Here is a 20,518-nt window from a genome sequence, read left to right as displayed (position 1 = left end):
CGGGACAGCCCAATGGTAGCCAGACCTCTCCTGCAAGGGGGCGGAACCAGCTGCAGGGGAGACAAGGACCAATGACATCGGGGCAAGGGCAGACTTATTTCATGGTGACGCGTGGGGGCATGGCCACAGCCCAAAGGGAGGTGAGAAGGGGGGCGTGGCGAAGAGGCCAGTAAGCAGAGCGAGTAGGCAGCTGCGAGCATGCGTCGCGTCGGGGGGCGCGGGTGCACAGCAGAGCATCTTCGTAAGGAAGGGTACCAGCCAATAAGCGATGGTTGCTCTGTCGCCGGGGGCGCGGCCATGCAGATAAGGCGCGGGTGGGCGGCCCAATGGGCGGGCGCCTATGCAGATGAGACGGTGACAGCCGGGCCAGCGGGCGGGCGGGCAGGCGGGCTCTTGGGGCGGGGAGGTGGGACCGGGAGAGGGGTGGCCGCGGGGCCCGGCCGGGCTGGGGCGGGGGGCCGCAGCCATGATCCGGGCCTTCTCCTTCCCGGTGAGCCCCGAGAGGGGTCGGCTGCGGGGCTGGCTGGAGGGCAGCCTGGCCGGGCTCTGCGAGTTACACTGGCTCCGGGAGAGGCAGGAGTACCGCGTGCAGCAGGCGCTGCGGCTGGCCCAGCCCGGAATGGGGGGCGCCGAGGCCGAGGACGAGGAGGACGCCGACGAGGACGAAGATGCGGCGGCGGCGCGCCGGGCCGCAGCGGCCCTGGAAGAGCAGCTGGTGAGGGGCCGCCTGTCCGTCCGTCCCTCTGCCCCCGTCGGTCTGTGTCTGTCTGTCCGCCTGTCTCGGCTGGATGCTCAGACACCCGTCCGGGTGGGGGAGGGAGGAGGGGGAAAGGAGAGGGGGGGTGGGGCTGGAGGGTCAGGGCGGCGGGCGGGATCAGGCCTCCCCGCCCCCAAACTGGGGAAGGGGGCTGCATTGCCTCCGCCGGACCCTCAGGCCCATTCCCTACACCCCTTCCCCAAAGAAAATCCATCTGGGCACCAAGTATGTGTCAAGCCCAGGCTGAGTATTTGGCAGGCGTTGTCTTGCAGCTTGGGGGACAGGGGGTGATAGTTCCCACTTCATACAGAAAAAAACCCTGAGTCTCAGAGAAGGCAAACGACTCACCCAAGGTCACACGGCAGGATCCAAACATGCCTCTCTCCCGGCCTCCATACCGGGGCCAAGACTTCCCTAAGTCCCGGTGTGCTTGGAGATCTCCGGAGGGGGCGGGGAGGGGGGAGGGGATCCTCGGGTCTCCTGAGGGAGGGATTGCTGCTGAGAGGAAGTTCACAGTCCCTGAGGATCCCACGGTGATCTTGACCCTCTGTGACACTTTCCCTCCTTTCCTACCTGGCCACAGCCCTGGTTAAGCCCAGAGGTGGCAGATTGAGGCAGCATGGGTGTCTGACTTCTAGATTCCCTGGGTGCTCTGATGGTGGAAGATGAGGCAGAGGTCTCCAGAATGACTTAAGGAGCATCACCCCTCTTTCCCTCTCTATGCCATTTCTTAATTCTCCTGATCTCTTCCTGTGTTTCTTGCACTCTTTTCCCAACTGCCCCATCTCTGTGACTTTGTGTCTATTTCTCCGTCTTTCTCAATCCTCTGTCTCTCTACCTCTGTCTCCCTGGCCTTCCCTTCTCGCATTTCTGCACCTCTCTCTCTTCCTGCCCCACATCCTTGTCCCTCTCTCTCTTCCCCTCCCCCCAGCCCGCCAGGCCCCAGACCCGGGCTTCACTTGCTGATCCCATCCCCAAGCCTGTGTGTGGTCAGAGCTTCCCGTTTGGGGAAACCTGAGCCGAGGTAGTGGGGGGAGGGGGCTCTCCCTGCTACTGACCTCGACTGCCCCCTCCCCAGATGGAGAATGGGGAGGAATACTGAAGCCAGACTCTGGGGCTGCAAGCCCAGTCCCTCCCCGCCAGCCCCCCCACCCCCGGCGGGGAGAGGGACCCTGCACATTCTTCTCTGCAAACAGAAACAGCTGTGGGAGGCCTCACCCCCTCCCAAAGTTAGAGACGTGTTGTAGGGGCCTTCAGCAGCTCACCCCACCCCGAGCTGGCTGGGCTTGGGAAGGCACCTCCCACCCCTCCAAGGAGAGGGAGAAGGCATGCGGATGGGCCAGCTGTGTCCTGCCTCCCTGTCCCTCATCCTCTGCCTCTCTCTGCCTCAGTCTCCCCCTTCTCTGCCCCTCTGTCTACCCCCCAGCCCTCAGTATCTCCCCCACGAGGTGGTAGTGGAGGGGCCTCTTCCCCCCACAATCTCCAGGCAAAGCTCCGTCCCAGCGTCAGGGAGGAGGCGGTGGCAGGCAACGGGAAGGAGACAGCGCCACTGAGGGAGGAGCGGAGAAGCGCTAAATATAAACTCCTCTGGTGTTGGGGGTTCCTGGGTCCTTCCAAAGAGGGGGTGGGAGCCTCCTCTGATCCCTGAGTCTCTGTTGTGTGATGCTTACCCCTTCCACTCCTCCACCCCCCTCCCAGGAATACACTCCCTTTGAAGCAAGAAAGATGGAAGCCAGAGTTGATTCGTTTCTAATAGGAATGATGGGGATGAAGGGAAAGATTAGAGGTATCTCAGAGAAAAGAGGCAAGAATCCTGAATGGGGGCAGGAGTCCTGTTCTCTCCCACCAAGGAAAATGGTCCCCTTCCAGCAAGAAGGATTAAAGTTAGACTTGCAGAAGGACTTCCTAACAGAGATAAAGGGAATTGGACACAGATTAGGGGCATGTGAGTGGGGGCAGCCAAGGTCTGGGAAAGTTTGGGCAGAGGGGTCTCCGGGGGTCCGAACCACATTCACGTTAAACCTGCCTGAGCTAGAGAGCCTCAGGCCCACTTGCTGAAGGGCTTGCAAAAAAAGCATGAGGGGCATTGTGGGTAGGCAGGGAGCCAGATTCAGGCCAAGGACCTTCTGGTCTTTTAAAGATTCATCCCTTTGCAGCTGGAAGGAATGAGGTCAGACTTACAAATGGGGGGGTGTGTAGACTAGGGGGGTGCTGGGGGGTCCAGGCACAGGGGAGGAGGAGGCCTCTGCTGTTTATCTTCCAAACTCCTACTCTTCCCTGCAGTGGAAGAACTGAAATTAGACCTGCAGAACTTACCGGAAAAAAAAAAATCTTTTTTCTCTTATTCCTAATTACACAAGTAAAACATGATTTTATATTTTCCTTGTTAGAAATTCATAGCTTTCGTGTAATAATAAAAGCCAGCATTTATTAGGTGCCTAAAAGGAACTGCTGTTTAAACTCATTTAATCCTCACAACAACCTCATAGGAGAGGGAGTCGAATGATGCCCATGTTACAGATGAGGAAACTAAGGCCCAGAGAGGTGAAGTAACCTGCTTAAGGTCACACAGCTGGGAAGTGGCAGAGCTGAATTTGAACCCTGGCAATTTGGCTCCCAGCCATGCCTCCATAAACACTTCATCCTACCATCCAGTCCCCTCATCCCTCCCTTGACCCCCTAAATGCACCCTCTCCCCTGTGATCACCACCATTGTCACCCTGGTGTGAGTTCTGCATCTATGCGCAGAAACAGCTTACATACCAAGAAACGTAGAGTTCGCTTTGCTTTTTTTCAAATTCCAGTTTCTTGGGTGAGGTGTCAGAGACTATGGGCAGTGGTTCTCAAAGTGTGGCCTGCTGGACCACTAGCAGCATCACTGGGGAGCTTGTTAGAAATGCAAATTCTCAGGCTTCTGCCTGGAATCAGAAGCTCTGGAGGTCGTTGGACCCAGTAATTTAGGTTTTAACACGACTCCCAGGTAGTTCTGACTCACCCTTATACTATACATTCTGCATTTTTCTTTTTCCACTCCATGATAGGTCTTGGAGATGGTTCTATATAGAAATTGCCTCATTCCATTTTAACAGTTGTATAGTATTCTGTGGTATTCATTCATTCCTTCCCCAACTATTTCCTGAGCACCTACTTTGTGCCAGGAGCTGTTCTAGGCACTGGGGCGGGTTCGGGGGTACATATGGAGGTGGGGGAAGGCACAGCAGTATACAAAACAGACAAAAATCTCTGCCCTCCTGGGGCTGGGGCTGACAATATAGTGAGAAAGACAATAAACAAATAGCCTGATATGTCACTTTAAGTCAGGAGGTCATTAGTGCTATGTTGGAAAGAAGGCAGGGCAACCCGGGTGCAGAATGATGAGGAGCTATTCTGGAAAGAGTGGTCAGAGAAGGGAGCATGTAACAATCTGAATGAAGCAAGGGAGAGAGCCAGGAAGGTATGCTGGGGAAACACATCCCACCGAGGTAGAAACATGTGTGATATGTTCAGGGAACAGCAAGGAGGCCAGTGTGGCTCCAGCAGAGTGAGCAGGGGCATGATTAGTGGGGGACAGGTTATGGGGTATGGGGACGGTCCTTGATGTTTTTTAGCCACCCTGAGGCTGCACAATTCGGCTGCATTCCTGGCTTCTGCTCAAAGATGACACTACCCTGAGCATCTCTGTACACCCAGGACAGGAGCCCAAAGTGAAACGATTTGTTGACTTTCCTCCCATAAACAAGCCCAGATGGGGGCTTCTGTTCTAGGGGGGAGGGGCGGGGACTGGGGCCCAGGAGAGCAGCCAAAGGAGTAGGAAGCTGCGGGGCGGGGCGGGGGGGGGGTGTTGTCTGCGGGGGAGCCGGCCAGTCTTTCTGCCCTAAATAGGCAAGGCTGGGCGTCTGCCCTCTCAGCCCCTCCTCCCTCCTTCCCTCCCTCCTGCCGCCTGCCGTCCAGACAAGCCGCTTTTGTCTGAGGGTCAACCGTCTGCCTGAGGCTGCCACCACCTCTGGCCTCACCCAGATCCGCGTGAGACTCTTCCTGGCTCTGGCCCTGTTTTCCAAAATGGGGTTAAGTCCTAGTGTCTTGGAGACCCCATCTGTGTTGCCTCAGCCCCTACCCCCACCGCGTCATAGTCACTCCCCTTTTAAAGGGTTTTCTCCTTTTTCACCTTCATTTACCCACATCTGATAGGAAATGGTCTTTTCCTGCAGCAAGGATCCAGGGTAGACTCCATCGAAATTTCCCATGGGGATGCGGAGCTGCAGCAGACAATGGGGGCTTCTGGGTGAGAATGGAGCAAAGGCAGGAGGAGGATGTGGTCCCTGCTGGGGACAAAAGAACCCGCTGGGGTTCACCGCTGTAGTACAACACCACTAAGGCTAGATTCACAGAAGGACTTTCCAGTAGGCATGGGGGGGATTCTCTCTGAGAGGAGGAGCAAAGATTTATGAGTCATGGTCAGCCTATGTCACCCAAATGAGGGAAAGAGTCAATTTGCAGCAGGGGAATTCCCTGGTGGTGCAGTGGTTAAGAATCCGCCTGCCAATGCAGGGGACACGGTGTTCGAGCCCTGGTCCAGGAAGATCCCACATGCTGCGGAGCAACTAAGCCCCTGCGCCACAACTACTGAGCCTATGCTCTAGAGCTCGCGTGCCGCAACTGCTGAAGCCCGTGCGCCTAGAGCCCATGCTCTGCAATGAGAAGACTCCACTCGCCGCAACTAGAGAAAAGCCCGCGCACAGCAACAAAGACCCAACTCAGCCAAAAATAAATAAATAAATTTATTTTTTAAAAAATCTGCAGCAGGAAGGACTTAAGGAAGACTTGCAGAAGGACCTTCCATTGGTGATAAGGAGCAGTGGGGCAAGATCGGAGCATCTGAGAAAGGAGAGTCAAAGTCTGGGAGAAAGCAGATGAATGGATGGCTAAGAGATCTGCTAGGTCCGCAACACCAACTTTTAGCGGTGAACTGCCCTTACAGCAAGAAGACCTGAAGTTACACCCAAAGAGGGACATTCTAATAAGGGTTAAGGGGCCATGAGCACCAGATAGAGGGAAGAGCTGATAGGGAGGGGACAAGGGATGGGGACTTCTGAAGGCTTATCACTCACACTTAAGAGGGAACAAGGTGCCTGCAGCCTGAGAGACTAGAGTTAGACAGCCAGAGGACTTTCTAATGGGGTGAAGGGACAGAGATCTTGAGGGGGATCCTGGAACTTGGTTACTCTTTTACCTTTTTGAAATCACAGCCTCCCCGTCAAAGTGAAACCCTGCCCATGAGCTCCTAGAATAGGGGACCAGTTGGCAGAGGGCTCGGGGGTACTTCTGACCATCTTCCTTTCCCCACCTCCTCAGGAGGCCTTGCCCGGGCTCATCTGGGACCTGGGCCAGCAGCTGGGAGACCTGAGCCTGGAGTCTGGGGGCCTGGAACAGGAGAGTGGGCGCAGCTCGGGTAAGCATGGCTAGAGGTAGTGGGGTCTGCCTGGGACACCCCACCCCACTGTCTCCTGTTTCTCAGGCTCCCCACTCTATGCCTCTTGATCTCCTCCTTCCCTCCCCACCCCTGGTTTCCCCTTTCAGGCCCCCCTGATTGTCTCTCCCCTTCTTTTTGGAATCCAGGCTTCTATGAAGACCCCAGCTCCACAGGAGGTCCGGACTCACCACCCTCGACCTTCTGTGGGGACAGTGGCTTCTCCGGATCTGGCTCCTATGGACGCCTGGGTCCCTCTGAACCCCGGGGCATCTATGCCAGCGAGAGGCCCAAGTCCCTAGGTAAGGTGGGTGGGGTTGGGCCCCCGAGAGCCAGGGAATGGACAATAAGAGGATGCTTTTAAACACAAGCGTCTGAGTCAGACCAACCTGGATTCGAATTCTGGCTGTAACAGTCCCTTTTTTGTGTGATTTTGAGCATGTTGCTTCTTTCTGGCCCTCTGTTTCTCCATCTGTTAAAATGGGATTAACGACAGCACCTACTTCATAGGGAAGTTTTGACTATTCAGTGAGCCTCTGCCCTAAGACATTGAACTTGGCACATGGTAGCCATTAGGTAAACAAAAATTGCTGTTCATTTATTCAAGTAAGTTTCTGAGTCCCTACTATGTGCATTCCTAGCACATATCCTAGGGGTGAGGGATACAGCAGTAAAATCACTGTCTTCATGAAGCTGACATTCTAGAGGGAGAAATAGATAATATACAAGATAAATAAGTAAAATATCTGGGATATTAGATATTGACATGTACCACGAAAAGAAAATTAGGGAAGGGGACGACAGCGTGTCCCTTGGAGTTGGGGAGGGAACTCCAATTTTAGAAAATATGGCCGGAGAGGACGTCACCGAGACTGTGACATTTGAGTGGCGCCCTAAAGTAAGTGAGGGAGTGGGCCAAGCAGATACCCTGAGGGAGGAGTAGTTCAGGCAGCAGGAACAGCAAGTACAAAGGCCCTGAGGCTGGAGCGTGACTGGCCCGTTCATCCAGGCCAGTGTAGATGAAAACCTATAAATGTAGAGGAGTTGGAGGTCAGAGACACAGATGCAGAACAGACCATTCAAGGTCTTATAGGACACTGTGAAGATTTTTCGCAACCTAGTGTGCGAGAAGGGGTGAGAGCAGGTTGTGTGTGTGTGTGTGTGTTTTGTTTTTAATGGGAGTGGGAGAGTAGGAGAGGCGGTGGGCAATTTGCCCCTCCTAGGCTCATTGGGAAAGGGCTTTGAGAGCCTCTCTTTCTTTTTTGCCTCCCTCCCCTAGGAGACGCCAGTCCCAGTGCACGCGAGGCGGTGGGCGCTCGGGCAGCCGTGCCCCGGTCCTTCTCGGCGCCCTACCCGACGGCTGCGGTCCCGGAGGCCTGCTCCTCCGCGGAGCGACGAGCCCGCGCGGGGCCCTTCCTGACGCCCAGCCCCCTGCACGCCGTGGCGTTGCGCAGCCCGCGGCCGTGCAGCCGTCCTCCCCCGGACTCGCCAGACGCCGCGGGCTCCGGGCGGCCCCTGGACGGCTACATCTCGGCGCTCTTGCGCAGGCGCCGCCGCCGGGGGGCGGGCCAGCCCCGGACCAGTCCCGGGGGCGCGGACGGGGGCCCGCGGCGCCAGAACAGTGTGCGCCAGCGGCCGCCCGACGCGTCCCCGCCCCCCGGAGGCGCGCGGTCCGCGCCGGAGCCCCCGGTGGAGCGCGCGGTGGGCCGTTCCGCCAGCCCGGCCCCCTTGGGCCGCGGCTGGGCTTCGCCATGGGAGTCGGAGGCGGCCCCCGAGCCCGCCGCACCGCCCGCTGCCCCCTCGCCCCCCGACAGCCCGGCCGAGGGTCGCCTGGTGAAGGCACAGTACATCCCAGGCGCGCAGGCCGCCACCCGCGGCCTCCCCGGCCGCGCGGCGCGCCGCAAAGCGCCCCCACTGACCCGCGGCCGCAGCGTGGAGCAGTCCCCACCCCGGGAGCGTCCCCGGGCCGCGGGCCGCCGCGGACGCATGACCGAGGCTTCGGGCCGCCGGGGCTCGCCCAGGGCTCGCAAGGCCGCTCGCTCCCAGTCCGAGACCAGCCTTTTGGGCCGCGCCACCGCGGTTCCTCCGGGCCCCCCCAAGTACCCTACAGCCGAAAGAGAAGAGCCTCGGCCGCCACGGCCCCGCCGTGGTCCAGCGCCCACTCTCGCGGCTCAGGCCGCGGGGTCCTGCCGCCGCTGGCGCTCCACGGCCGAGATCGACGCTGCCGATGGGCGCCGAGGTCGGCCCCGCGGTCCCGCCGCCCGAGGCCCGGGTCCTGGCCCATCCCCGTCAGCTCCTCAGCGCCGTTTGCTCTATGGCTGCGCGGGCAGCGACTCGGAGTGCTCGGCCGGGCGCCTGGGGCCCCTCGGACGCCGGGGCCCGACAGGCGGCGTCGGCGTCGGCTACGGGGAGAGTGAATCTAGCGCCAGCGAGGGGGAGTCGCCTGCCTTCAGCTCCGCGTCCAGCGACTCCGATGGCAGCGGTGGCCTCGTGTGGCCGCAGCAGTTGGTGGCAGCCACCGCGGCCTCCGGGCCAGGGGCTGGTGCAGGTGGAGGGGCGCCCGCGGGCCCCGCCAAAGTCTTTGTGAAGATCAAGGCTTCCCACGCGCTCAAGAAGAAGATATTGCGTTTCCGTTCGGGTTCTCTCAAGGTCATGACTACAGTGTGAGTTTAGAGGTTTGCTTGGGCTCCCCCTTCATGGCCTCTGCACCATCACACCCCCAATCACTGACCCTTCTACACCTCCCTTCCAAAGACCACCATTTTCTCTGCTTCCAAAGACCCTTCCTCACTGACCCATCCTCTGCAGTCTTGGTTGAAAAGGCTCCCCCTCCACCACAGGGAGGAATGGGGGAGGAGCCCTGTTTGACCCAGTTCAGCTGCTGGCTCTGCAGCCCTTGGGCAAGAAAGTTCCCTTTCTGTGGGCCTCACTTTCTTCATCTGTACTATGGGTGTACTATGGTATGCAGCAGGGGTAATTCAGTTTGAATTTCCCCATTTTAATTTAGACACTTAGTCCGTTTGTTCCCCTTCACTTCTCTCACTGAGCCTTCTTATTCCTCCTTTCCATGCCCAGATATGGCCCCCCCTCATTCACAAAGTGCCCCCCTCCATGTCCCTGGACCCTTAGGATACCCCCTTAGCACCCTGGTCAGAGACTCTGTGTCTGACCCAGACGGTGCCTGCAGAGTGCCCTGGGAAGGGAAGGAGCACTGACTTTGGGGTTTTGAGGGTCAAGTAGGAGTTGGTAACACCTGGAAAGAAAGACTCTTTCACCTCCCTCCCTGGACAGATACGGAGGATTGGGGGGTAGAAGAGGGGAAGGAAAATGGCTTCTATCTCGTGGCACCCTCTGTGAGAGGGAGTGGGGGGAGACCAGGATGACCCTCAGTTGTTCCGATCCAGTATTTTTTTTTCTTTTTTTAAACTTACTGTATTTATTATGACGATGGTGACTCCCCAGTGCACAGGGGGGCCAGAATCTGTGTGTTTCTCTAACCTCTTTGTAAATAAATGCACAGTGTTACATACGTGGTGGTGGACTCTCCTTCTGTGGCTAAATGGACTTTTCCTTTGGACTAATATTTATTGAGAAACTACTGTTTGCTTTGGGTATGGTAGTGTCCAGAACCAGACGGCAGATCCCAGGGTAGGTCTCAATAGCATTTTCTTACCATTGAATATTTTACTTCAGTGACTCTGACCTTTGGTTGGGTTTTGTTTGGTCATAAATATGGTTTCATAAAAATGGAAATAATAAAGAAATAAAAAACAAAAAAATTTTAAATGGAAATAATATAGGTAAAGGGGTCGGGGGTACCCATAATCTAACCTTGTTGTCAGCTCCTCAGTTCCTTTGCTATTTTGGACCTTACTGCAGTTATGTCCTTGTACATGCCTCTTTTTTACATATATGTATTTCTGTAGGATCCACTCCTAGAAATAGACTTGCTTGGTCATTACAGTACCGTCATTTAAAATTTTTTAATTGACATGGTCACACTTCCTTCCACTGAGACTGCCCTCATTTGAAATTTCCCACAGCAATTTCTGAGATGCCCATTTTTCCACTCCTTCACCAAACAAGAGATGCTATTAATCACTTTCATTTTGCCAATGGGGGGACGGAATGGTGTTCTGTTTTAATTAGCATGTCTCCCTACTTCCTTTTTTAAAAAATACTTATTTATTTATTTATTTGGGCTGTGCTGTGTCTCAGTTGTAGCATGCGGACTTCTTAGTTGTGGCACGCGGGCTTCTTAGTTGAGGCATGCAGGCTTCTTAGCTGCGACATGGGGGCTTCTTAGTTGCAGCATACGGCCTCTTAGTCGCAGCTTGCAGGATCTTAGCTCCCTGACCGGGGATTGAACCGGGGCCACCGCAGTGAAAGTGCTGTGTCCTAACCACTGGACTGCCAAGGAACTCCCAAAGTTATTTTTTAAAGTTTGCGGGAAAAGTCATTGCTTCTCAAGCCCTTGGGAGTATTTGCCCCATCTCTGTTTCATAAAAGGGGCAACTAAAGCCAAAAGGGGAAGGGACTTGTCTAAGGATACACAGGCCACACAGTGGTCAACATGGTTGAAGTACAGATGGCTGACCTTTCTTCCTTTTTAAGATTTTAGTGCTTAATCATAAAAAGTGACAGCTGACACTCAGTGAGCACTTATTTTATATGCCAGACTCTATTCTCAGTGACTCAGTTAATCCTCACAATTTCATGGAGGTAGATATGATTATTATGCCCGTTTTACAGATGGAGAAACCGAGGCACAGATCTCTTGAGTAACTTACCTGAAACCAATAAGTAGCAAAGCCAGAATTTAAGTTCAGATTGCCTAAGAGTCCATGCTGTTAGCCATTGCCCTATAAGCCTATTTCTATATGGATCATCTCTAGACGGATACACAAGGAACTGCTCACAGGGATAGGGGCTGGGGGCGGGCAGGAGGGGATGTTGACATAATAAATATATAAATTCTATAATTTTTAAAGGTGATAAAGACTGTGAGGGGAAACTGAGCAGAGATATGACGGAATTGGGAGGGATGGGGGAGGAGAGGAGTTTGTAACTTTAAGTCGAGTGATCAGAGGTGTCTAATTGAGAGGGTGGTATTTGAACACAGACCTGAGGAGGTGGGGGAGTTAGGCTTGTGGATCTCTTGGGGAAGAACCTCCCAGGCAGAGGGGTCAGCCACTGCTGAAGCCAAAACAGTGCCTAGTATGTTGGCAAAATAGCCAGGAATCCAGCATGTCCGGAGCAGTGAGTGAGGGGGAGAAGAGGGCAAAGAATGATTGGGACCACTGCATCCCGTGGGGCCTCGTGGGCCACGGTGAGGAATTTGGTTTTTACTCCTTCGGAGATGGGAGCCATGGGAGAACTCAGAGCAGAAGAGGGACTTAGGTGTTTTGAGGGGAAGAGGGGGTTAACAGTTCTATGGAAACATAATTCACTACCATAAAATTCACCCGTATAAAATATAGAGCTCAATGGCTTTTGTTTCTTTATTCTCCTTTCCTTGTGATGAGAGCCTTTAAGATTGACTCTTAGCAACTTTCAGATGTTCAATACAGGATAATCAACTAGAGTCACCATGTTGTACATTACATCCCATGACATTTATTTTATAACGAAATTTGCTTTTGATCCCCTTCACCCATTTTGCCCATCCCCCCCCCACCCCTCTGACAACTATCAGTCTGTTCTCTGTACCTATGAACTTGGTTTTGTTTTTGTTTTTATTTATTTATTTATTTTGCTGAAGGACTGTATTTTAATTATTTTTAATTTTAGTTTTTATTGAAGTATAGTTGATTTACAGTGTTGTGCCTGTTTTTGTTTTTAGATTCCATATATGAGACCGTGTGGTATTTGTCTTTCTCTGTCTGACTTACGTCACTTGTTGTCCATCCATGTTGTCGCAAATGGCATGATTTCCTTCTTTTTTATGCCTGAATAATATTGCATTATATTCAAATTTTCTTTATTCAGGCACCCATCGATGAACGCTTAGGTTGCTTCTATAATCTTGGCCATTGTAAGAAATGCTGCAATGAACACAGGGGTGCATATATCCTTTCAAATTAGTGTTTTCATTTTCTTCAGATAAATACTCAGAGGTGGAATTGCTGGATCATACGGTAGTTCTATTTTTAATTTTTTGAGGAAACTCCATACTGATTTCCATAGTGGCTGCCCCAACTTACATTCCTAACAATAGTGCACGAGGGTTCCTTTTTCTCCGCATCCTCGAAAACATTTGTTATGGCTTGTCTTTTTGATGATGGCCATTCTGATAGGGGTGAGGTGATATCTCATTGTGGCTTTGATTTGCATTTTCCTGGTGATTAGTGATGTTGAGCACCTTTTCATGTACCTGTTGGCCATCTGTATGTCTTCTTTGGAAAAATGTCTGTTCAGATCCTCTGCCCATTTTTAAATCAGACTTTTTTTTTTTTTGCTATTGAGTTGTATGAGTTCTTTATATATTTTGGATATTAATCCCTTATCCTGTGCATGGTTTGCAAGTATTTTCTCCCTTTCTGTAGGTTGCCCTTTCATTTTGTTGATGACTTCCTTTGCTGTGCAGAAGCTTTTAATTTGATGTAGTCCCACTTGTTTATTTTTGCTTTTGTTGCCTTTGCTTTTAGTGTCAAATCCAAAAAATCCTCTCCAAGACTGATGTCAAGGAGCTTACCGCCTATGTTTTCTTCTAGGACTTTTGTGGTTTCAGGTCTTAGTTTCAAGTATTTAATCCATTTGAGTTACTTTTTGTGTATTCTTCTACATGTAGCTGTTCAGTTTTCAGAACACAATTTATTGAAGAGAGCTATCTTTTCTCTATTGTATATTCTTGGCTCCTTTGTTGTAAATTAATTGCCCATGTATGCATGGGTTTATTTCTGGGCTCTCTATTCTGGTCTATTGATCTATGTGTCTGTTTTTGTACCAGTACCATATTGTTTGTTTGTTTTTTTAATTTTTATTGGCGTATAGTTACTTTACAATGTTGTGTTAGTTTCTACTGTACAGCAAAGTGAATCAGCTATACATATACATATATCCCCTCTTTTTTGGATTTCCTTCCCATTTATGTCACCACAGAGCATCGAGTAGAGTTCCCTGTGCTATACAGTAGGTTCTCATTAATTACCTATTTTATACATGGTATCAATAGTGTATATATGTCAATCCCAATCTCCCAATTCATCCCTTCCCCCATTTTTCCCCTTGGTATCCACACATTTGTTCTCTACGTCTGTGTCTCTGTTTCTGTTTGTAAATAAGATCGTCTATACCAATTTTTTTTCAGATTCCACATATATGCGGTAATATACAGTATTTGTTTTTCTCTTTCTGACTTACTTCACTCTGTATGGCAGTCTCTAGGTCCATCCATGTCTCTACAAATGACCTAATTTCGTTCCTTTTTATGGCTGAGTAACATTCCATTGTATATATGTACCACGTCTTCTTTATCCATGCCTCTGTTGATGAACATTTAGGTTGTTTCCGTGTCCTGGCTATTGTAAATAGTGCTGCAATGAACATTGAGGCACATGAGTCTTTTTGAATTATGGTTTTCTCTGGGTATATGCCCAGTAGTGGGATTGCTGGGTCCATATTGTTTAATTACTATACCTTTGTAATATAGTTTGAAACTAGGGTACATGATGCCTCCAGCTTTGTATTTCTTTCTCAAGATTGCTTTGGCTATTCAGGGTCTTTTGTGATTTCATACACATTTTAGAATTGTTTGTTCTATTTCTGTGAAAAATGCCATTGGAAATTTGATAGAGATTGCATTGAATCTGTAGATTGCTTTGGGTAGTATGGACATTTTAACAATGTTAATTCTTCCAGTCCATGAGCACGGGATGTCTTTCCATTTATTTATGTCTTCTTCAATGTCTTTTATCAATGTCTTATCAATGGCTTTTATTCTAGTCACAGAGTTGTGCTGTGACTATACTATCACCACAGTAAATTTCAGAAAATTTCCATCATCCCAAGTAGAAGCTCTGCACCCCTTACTTGTCATCCTCCAGTCTCCCCAGCCCCTGGCAACCACTAATCTACTTTTGTCTCTGTAGAGTTGCCTGTTCTGGCCATATAAATGGAATCCTGCAATATGCGGTCTTTTGTAACTGCGTCTTTCACTTAGCATAATGTTTTCAAAGTTCATGCATGTTGTAGCATGTGTCAGTACTTCATTTCTTTTTATTGTCAAATGATACTCCACTGTTTGGATGTACCACGTTTAGTTTATCCATTCATCAGTTGATGGATATTTGGGTTGTTTCCACTTTGGGGCTATTGTGAATAATGCTGCTATGAACATTCATGTACAAGTTTGTGTGTGAACATATGCTTTCATTTCTCTTAGGTAGATACCTAAGAATGGAATTGCTGGGTCATCTGGTAACTCTGTAATCTTTTGAGGAACTGCCAGACTGTTTTCTAAAAGGGCAGCATCATTTTATATTCCCACCAGCAATGTATGGGGGTTCCAGTTTCGCCATTCTCACTAACCCTTGCTATTATTATCTGGGGACTTTGTTAGAGTCCCTCTGGCTGCTCTGTGAGGAACAGGCTGAGGGAGACAGAGTTAGAAGCTGGAAATCCAGTAAGCAGAGACTATAATAGTCCAAGCTGGAGAGCATGGTGCCTGGACCAGAGTGGGGGCAGCAGAGGAGGTGAAAAGTGACTGGATTGTGGACAGACTTTGAAGATGGAGTTAATTGGATCTGTTGCTAGATCAGTTGTGGGGTGTGAGAAGAGGAGGGGAGTCAAGATTGACCCCAAAGATTTACTATCAACTGAGATGGGTAAGACTGTGGTAGGAGTTTGGCGGGTGGAATTAGGAGCTCAGTTTTGGACCACTGAATTTGAGATACTCTAGACATCCGGGTGACAGTGTTCAATAGGGATTGGGTATTCGATACTAGAATTAGTGTTGGCGTTCACTGCACGTTTCTTTCTTTTCTTTTCTTTCTTTTTTTAATATTTTTTTGGCAGTGCCAGGCAGCGTGCGGGATTCTAGTTCCCCGACCAGGGATCGAACCCGTGCCCCTTGCGTTGGAAACGCTGGGTCTTAACCACTGGACGGCCAGGGAAGTCCCACTGCATGTTTCTTGAATAATTAAAGTCAGAACTGAATCCGGATCCAGGGTCTCAGTTTCTCCCTCCAGAAAATGGGGCTAGTAATACCACTGTCATGAGGCTGGGAAATTCCTGTGTAACACAGGGCAGGATTGCACATCTGGAAACTAAGGTTATGCGTAGGGTGGAAAGGTCCGCAACTGGGAAGAGAAATAGAGGTAACCCTCCGTTCAGTGTCCCCCTGTCCGTCTCCCCCGCCCCCAGCCTCTGGCTGCCGTCGGAGAGAGGGAGGGGAGACTGGGTTGTCACCCTGTCTTTCCCTGCTCTAAGCTGCGTTTCCTCCTCGGGGGCTGCCCGGGCCAAAACTACTGATGGAAACCAGCTGCGGAAGGCGCCGAAGTTCGGCGTACGCCCAGGCCCCTCCCCGGCGCCGGCCGACCCCGCTAAGGGAGGGGGACGGGGGCGCCCTAACTCCCCTCCGCTCTTCCGCAGCCGGGCCCGGGGCCCTGGCACGTCCGGCGCGCCTGATGCTTTCCAGATGTGAGCCTGGTTCCCCTCCCCCACCTGGCCCCGTTGCTCCCGCGGGGTAGGAGGGAGGGGAGCTAGAGTCCGATACCCCCCTATCAAATCGCTACCAGGGACCCCGGCCCGTATCCCCTCCCGGCAGGTCTCGTTTCCCTGTTCAAGCGGTAAAAACCGAATTGGGATGGGCTGAGTGCAGTAGAGACGAGGCTCTCCCCCACCTCCACCTCTTCCCCGGGCTCTGCCTCAGCCCCTCCCGCAGCCCACTCGGGCGACACGCCGCACCCAGGCCGCGCCCCTACCGACCCACCCCCCCGAACACTCCCCTTATAAACCCCGCCCCGAACCACCCCGCCCCTTTGGCTGCCCGGAGGTCAGGCCCCGAGGTCAGGTCCCTCGGACGCGCCTCCGCCTTCAGGTCCCCTGCGGAGGGCGCGGTCTGAGTTGTCTGTCTCTCTACCCCGCTCTGTTTTGTGTCTCTGGGTGTCTGTGTTTCTCGGTCACTATTTCTGTCTCTGTACTTTTCTGTGTGTCTCTCCTGTACCCTGTACGTCTCTATGTCTGTCTCTCTCTGCAACCCTCTGCCTGTCTCTGTCGCTCTTTGTCCCTACGTCTCTATCTCTCCAAATTCCCGTCTCTGTGTCCCTATCTCTCTCTGCCTCTGTCTCTCCCTGCGTCTCTCTCTCCCTCTCTGAATTTCTGTGTCCCAGTCCATCTTCAATGATCTCCCTCTAGCTGCCTCCACCTTTCTGTGTCTCTTTCCCGCGTCTGCATGCCTAGCCGGACAGCGGGGGCGCCTTGCCCTCAGGGTTTCCACAGCCTCCTACGGCTTTGGTGCCGGCAGGGTGGACAGCTCGGCGGGCCGCGGGCGCCCCCGTGTGGCCCGCAGGGGGCTGTAAGGAGAGAACCGCAGGCTGAGGGCGCGCGCCCGCACGGGTGTGCCTGGAGCAGAACACTGTGGCCGCCCGTGGGTGACACCGGGAGGTAGTGTGTGACGCCAAGAGACTCACTGTGTGAGTGTGTGCTACTTGAGATCGCGCGTGACGCCAGAGGTTGTGTGTGGCTGTGTGACCTTCTGAGATTTTCTGTGACAACCAGAAACAGGGTGTGACTGTGTGAAATCATGTTTTACACCGAGACGTTGTGTGTGACAGTGTATGTGAGGTGACCGAGATGACCTGTAGGTGACTGTGTGTGACACCGTGAGGTTGGGTGTCCCTGAGACACTATTTGGGGGATGTTTGTGACATCGAGAAACCATACGTGAGCAAGAGATCATGTGTGACAGTGTGCCTGCCACATGGTAAGGACAGGAGAGTTGTGTGTGTGAGAGAGGGCGAGAGTGAGTGAATGTGATCCGCCAAGTAATGGTGTGAGAAGCAGTGTGAGAGGCCCCGGGGGCCGGGGAGCTGGGTGTGAGAGAGTGACCATGTGAGTGTGAGAGAGGATGTGTCAGCCACACTGATGACGTATGAGAAGCTGGGTGGGACTGTGTGTAACACAGATCGTGTGGGACACTGAGACTGGCCCAGTGTCATGACAGTGCATTCGAGAGTGTTCAAGCATCCTGGGCACTCAGATGGGTGTACGAGAGAAACCTCGTGTGTGTAAGTGTACGTGTGTGACACCAGGAGATTGCGGTGTGAGGGCGACAGCTGTGTGTGACACATTGCGTAAGGCTCGGCATGACATCTTGAGAGATTGTGTGCGATCCTGTGCGGAGCTGTGTGTGTATACTTGACACTCTTGAGTTGTGTAAGATGTCACCAGTGAGGATGGGCCAGACTCGGAGAGACTGTGAGGGACCGTGTGACATTTTGAGAGGCTGTGTGACTGTGGCGCTCTGGGAGGTTGTGTGTTGAGCACAGCTGGTTCAGGAGACCGTGTGCAGCGCTGTGTGACACAGCGCGATATTGTGCATCTCTCTGCCAGGGACAGTGAGTGTGAGTCCGCTTGCTGAGAGGGGTCGTCTGGGATGGGGTGACACTGAGGTGGGGATATGACAGGGTGGCAGGGCATATGTAATGGAGTGAGAGGCTGGGACCCACAGGAGAGATTTGTGTGACTGTGGAATAAATGCAGCAGAGCATGGGGCACATCTTGAGAGACTGTCTTTACCTGTGAGTGTGTGTGTGTGTGTGTGTGCGTGTGCGTGCGAGAGAGAGAGAGAGAGAGAGAGAGAGACAGAGAGAGAGACAGAGAGAGACAGAGACAGAGAGAGAGAGAGACAGATTGAGAGGGGAGACTGCGAGAGAGATAGAGGGAGAGAGAGAGGCACGGAAACACAAAGACAAAGAGGGGGACGGACAGACATAACAAGAGGACCCAGAGAGACAGGGGAGGCAGCGAGGGCGAAGGGGATGGTGGTGGCAGCGGCAGGAGGAGGCGGGTCCTCAGGGACTGTGCCCCAGGAGAGGGGGCGGGGCGGGGCTGAGGGGGGACCCAGACGCTGCTTCCCAGCCTCTGCCACCCGCGCGCCATCCCAGCCCTGAGCAGCAACAGGTAGGAGGCTCCGGTCTCGGCCCCGCCAGCTAGTTCCTCTGCCTGGGAATGAATGGATGCGTGAGTGAATGAATGACTTTTCACTTCTGCATCTCCATCAGCCCGGCTGTCCCTCTGTCCCTCCATGTGCCCCTCTCTGTCCCCCTTCGTCACTCCATCTCTCCTCCTGCCCCTCCACTTCCTTCTCTCTGTCCCCCTGCCCCTCCTCTCCTCTGTCCCTTATCTCCTCTGTGCCTCTCTCTCCCCCTCCTCGCTGTCCCTCCCTCTACCGCTCCATTTGTCCCTCGCTCTCCTCTCCAACTCCATCACTCCATCCCTCCCCAACCCTTCCATCTCCCCTTCTCTACCCTCCCTCGGTCCCTGCGTCCCCTCTGTGCTTCCCTCCCCCTGGATCACTCTGGCCCTTTCTTTACCCCTCTATTGGTCTCCCTCTCTCTCTGCTCCCTCCATCACTCCGTTCCTCCCATCTCTCCATCTTTCTATCCCTCCTCAGTCTCTTTATTCCCCCCTGTGCCTCAGTCTCTGCCTCTGTCATTTTGTCTCTTCCTCTGCCCCTCTCCCACTCATGGCTGGGTTGCCCCCCTCTCCAGCCCTCTCTCTGGCTGCTAATGAGCAAGAGAAGCCTTTGAGGTGGCCAGAGCTGGGGTGGGGGGGCTCCCCGAGGGGGGCGGAGGGGGCAGCTGCTGCGAAGGCCCTAATGAGGCCCCCTCTGGGCCCCTCCCGCCGTGATCTTAATTCCTCCTTCTCCCTGGAGAACCGCTAATTGGCCTGGGGAGGGACCCCTCCTGGCTCATGCTCTATCCCCGGGAGGTGAAGACACCTGGATCCCTGGATCTTGATCCAACACCTGTGGCCCTGACCTTCTGTCCCTCCCTCCACCTGCCTCTCAGCCTCCCATCTGTGCTTCCCTCCCGGCTTCCCTCTCCTCTCTGTGTTCCTCCCTCCACCTGACTCTAGGTACCCCATCCGTGCACCCCTCCATCCCTCCACTTGCCCCTCTCCTCTCTGTTCATCTGTCCCTCTTTCGGCCGGCTTCTTGGTCCCCCATCTGCGCAGATCTTCATCTCTCCACTTTTCTTCTGTTGTCTAGTCCCTTCCTCCACCTTCCTCTGGGCACCCCTTTCGTGCGCCCTTCCACGCACGCCCCTGTTACTGGGTCCCATCACCACCGCCATCCCTATCTGGGGACCCAGCTTTGCCCTAGCCTGCCCCTCCGCCCCGCCTCCCGCCGGCTTTTAACCCTGTCCCCGCCGCAGCCATGTCCAACAACATGGCCAAGATAGCGGAGGCCCGGAAGACGGTGGAACAGCTGAAGCTGGAGGTGAACATCGACCGTATGAAGGTGCTGGGTCGGGGTGGGGAGGAAGGCGGGGGCTTCGGGGCTGGGGTTTGGACCGGTCAGTGTTGGGAGTGGGGCCGGGAGCCGTGGAGAGATCCCCTTCGGAACCGGACAGAACCCGGGGAGGGGGCCTAGGCAAGGGGGCGGAGCCCAGTAAGGGACGTGGCCAGAGCTAAGGCGGGGCCCAAGGGCGGGCCCGGGTAATGGGAGCGGTCCGGACAAGGGGGCGGGGTCTGATAAGGGGCGGGCCTGACCCGAGGAGGGGCCCAGGCAAAGGGCGGGGCGGGGCGTGAACATCTCCACCCGGGTGCCCGCAGGTGTCACAGGCGGCGGCCGAGCTCCTGGCCTTCTGCGAGACTCACGCCAAAGACGACCCGTTGGTGGCGCCGGTACCCGCCGCAGAGAACCCCTTCCGCGACAAGCGCCTCTTTTGCGTCCTGCTCTGAACCCTCCCGACCGCTTACCCTCCCCTGTCAAAGTATGAATCCAATAAACGTGGTGACAGTGGTGGTGCCTGTACTTTCGGGGAAACTGAGGCACGCGCAGAGCTTGGGGCCACCGTAGGGGAGCCGGTGTCCCGTCTCACCCCTTCTGAGTGTGTGTGGAGCGTCTGGCGGGGCGTGAGGTTATGCGGGGTTTGGGGATGCGGAGGCGGTAGGGGAGGAAATGAGCGCTCCTGGCTCTGGCCTCCACAGAGTGTTCCGCGATCCTGAATTTATTTAATCGACCCAGCAGCCTCAGAAAGCAGCTGGCTACTTGTATGACACCCATTTTACAGATGAGGAAACTGAGCCAAAGTTGGCTAGGAGATAATGGGGTGAAGACTGGACTC

The 20,518-nt window shown here is 53.7% G+C and overlaps 2 protein-coding genes across 6 annotated transcripts; both read left to right on the top strand.

Moving 5' to 3' along the window:
* The first annotated feature begins 393 nt into the window (after positions 1–393).
* Positions 394–9,753, top strand: DACT3 (dishevelled binding antagonist of beta catenin 3). The gene is made up of 4 exons (XM_081217301.1): positions 394–715; positions 6,110–6,206; positions 6,374–6,526; positions 7,504–9,753. The coding sequence occupies exons 1-4, from the start codon at positions 467–469 to the stop codon at positions 8,889–8,891; spliced, it is 1,887 nt and encodes a 628-aa protein (XP_081073427.1). The 5' UTR covers positions 394–466; the 3' UTR covers positions 8,892–9,753.
* A 6,464-nt stretch (positions 9,754–16,217) lies between these two features.
* On the top strand, positions 16,218–20,193 carry GNG8 (G protein subunit gamma 8). 5 transcript variants are annotated; one of them, XM_081216402.1, is made up of 3 exons: positions 16,218–16,231; positions 19,604–19,689; positions 20,004–20,193. In XM_081216402.1, the coding sequence occupies exons 2-3, from the start codon at positions 19,606–19,608 to the stop codon at positions 20,130–20,132; spliced, it is 213 nt and encodes a 70-aa protein (XP_081072528.1). In that variant the 5' UTR covers positions 16,218–16,231; positions 19,604–19,605; the 3' UTR covers positions 20,133–20,193. The 5 variants fall into 5 exon arrangements, with proteins under 5 accessions (XP_081072528.1, XP_081072527.1, XP_081072524.1 ...); XM_081216401.1 differs by lacking the exon at positions 16,218–16,231 and adding an exon at positions 16,239–16,858; XM_081216398.1 differs by lacking the exon at positions 16,218–16,231 and adding an exon at positions 16,878–17,452.
* The last annotated feature ends 325 nt before the right edge of the window (positions 20,194–20,518 follow it).

Source organism: Mesoplodon bidens, assembly GCF_964165515.1.
Source record: "Mesoplodon bidens genome assembly, chromosome: 18".
NCBI classification, from domain to species: Eukaryota; Metazoa; Chordata; class Mammalia; order Artiodactyla; family Ziphiidae; genus Mesoplodon; species Mesoplodon bidens.
Note: the sequence above shows the minus strand (reverse complement) of the source record. Positions and strands in the feature narration are given on the sequence as shown.

Coding starts and splice junctions, on each gene's coding strand:
- DACT3 (XM_081217301.1), top strand. CDS start 467: ATGATCCGGGCCTTCTCCTTCCCGGTGAGCCCCGAGAGGGGTCGGCTG. Junction 716..6,109: donor CGGCCCTGGAAGAGCAGCTG/GTGAGGGGCCGC, acceptor CCACCTCCTCAG/GAGGCCTTGCCCGGGCTCAT. Junction 6,527..7,503: donor CGAGAGGCCCAAGTCCCTAG/GTAAGGTGGGTG, acceptor TCCCTCCCCTAG/GAGACGCCAGTCCCAGTGCA.
- GNG8 (XM_081216398.1), top strand. CDS start 17,425: ATGGGTGTACGAGAGAAACCTCGTGTGT. Junction 17,453..19,603: donor ACGAGAGAAACCTCGTGTGT/GTAAGTGTACGT, acceptor TCCCCGCCGCAG/CCATGTCCAACAACATGGCC. Junction 19,690..20,003: donor TGAACATCGACCGTATGAAG/GTGCTGGGTCGG, acceptor GGGTGCCCGCAG/GTGTCACAGGCGGCGGCCGA.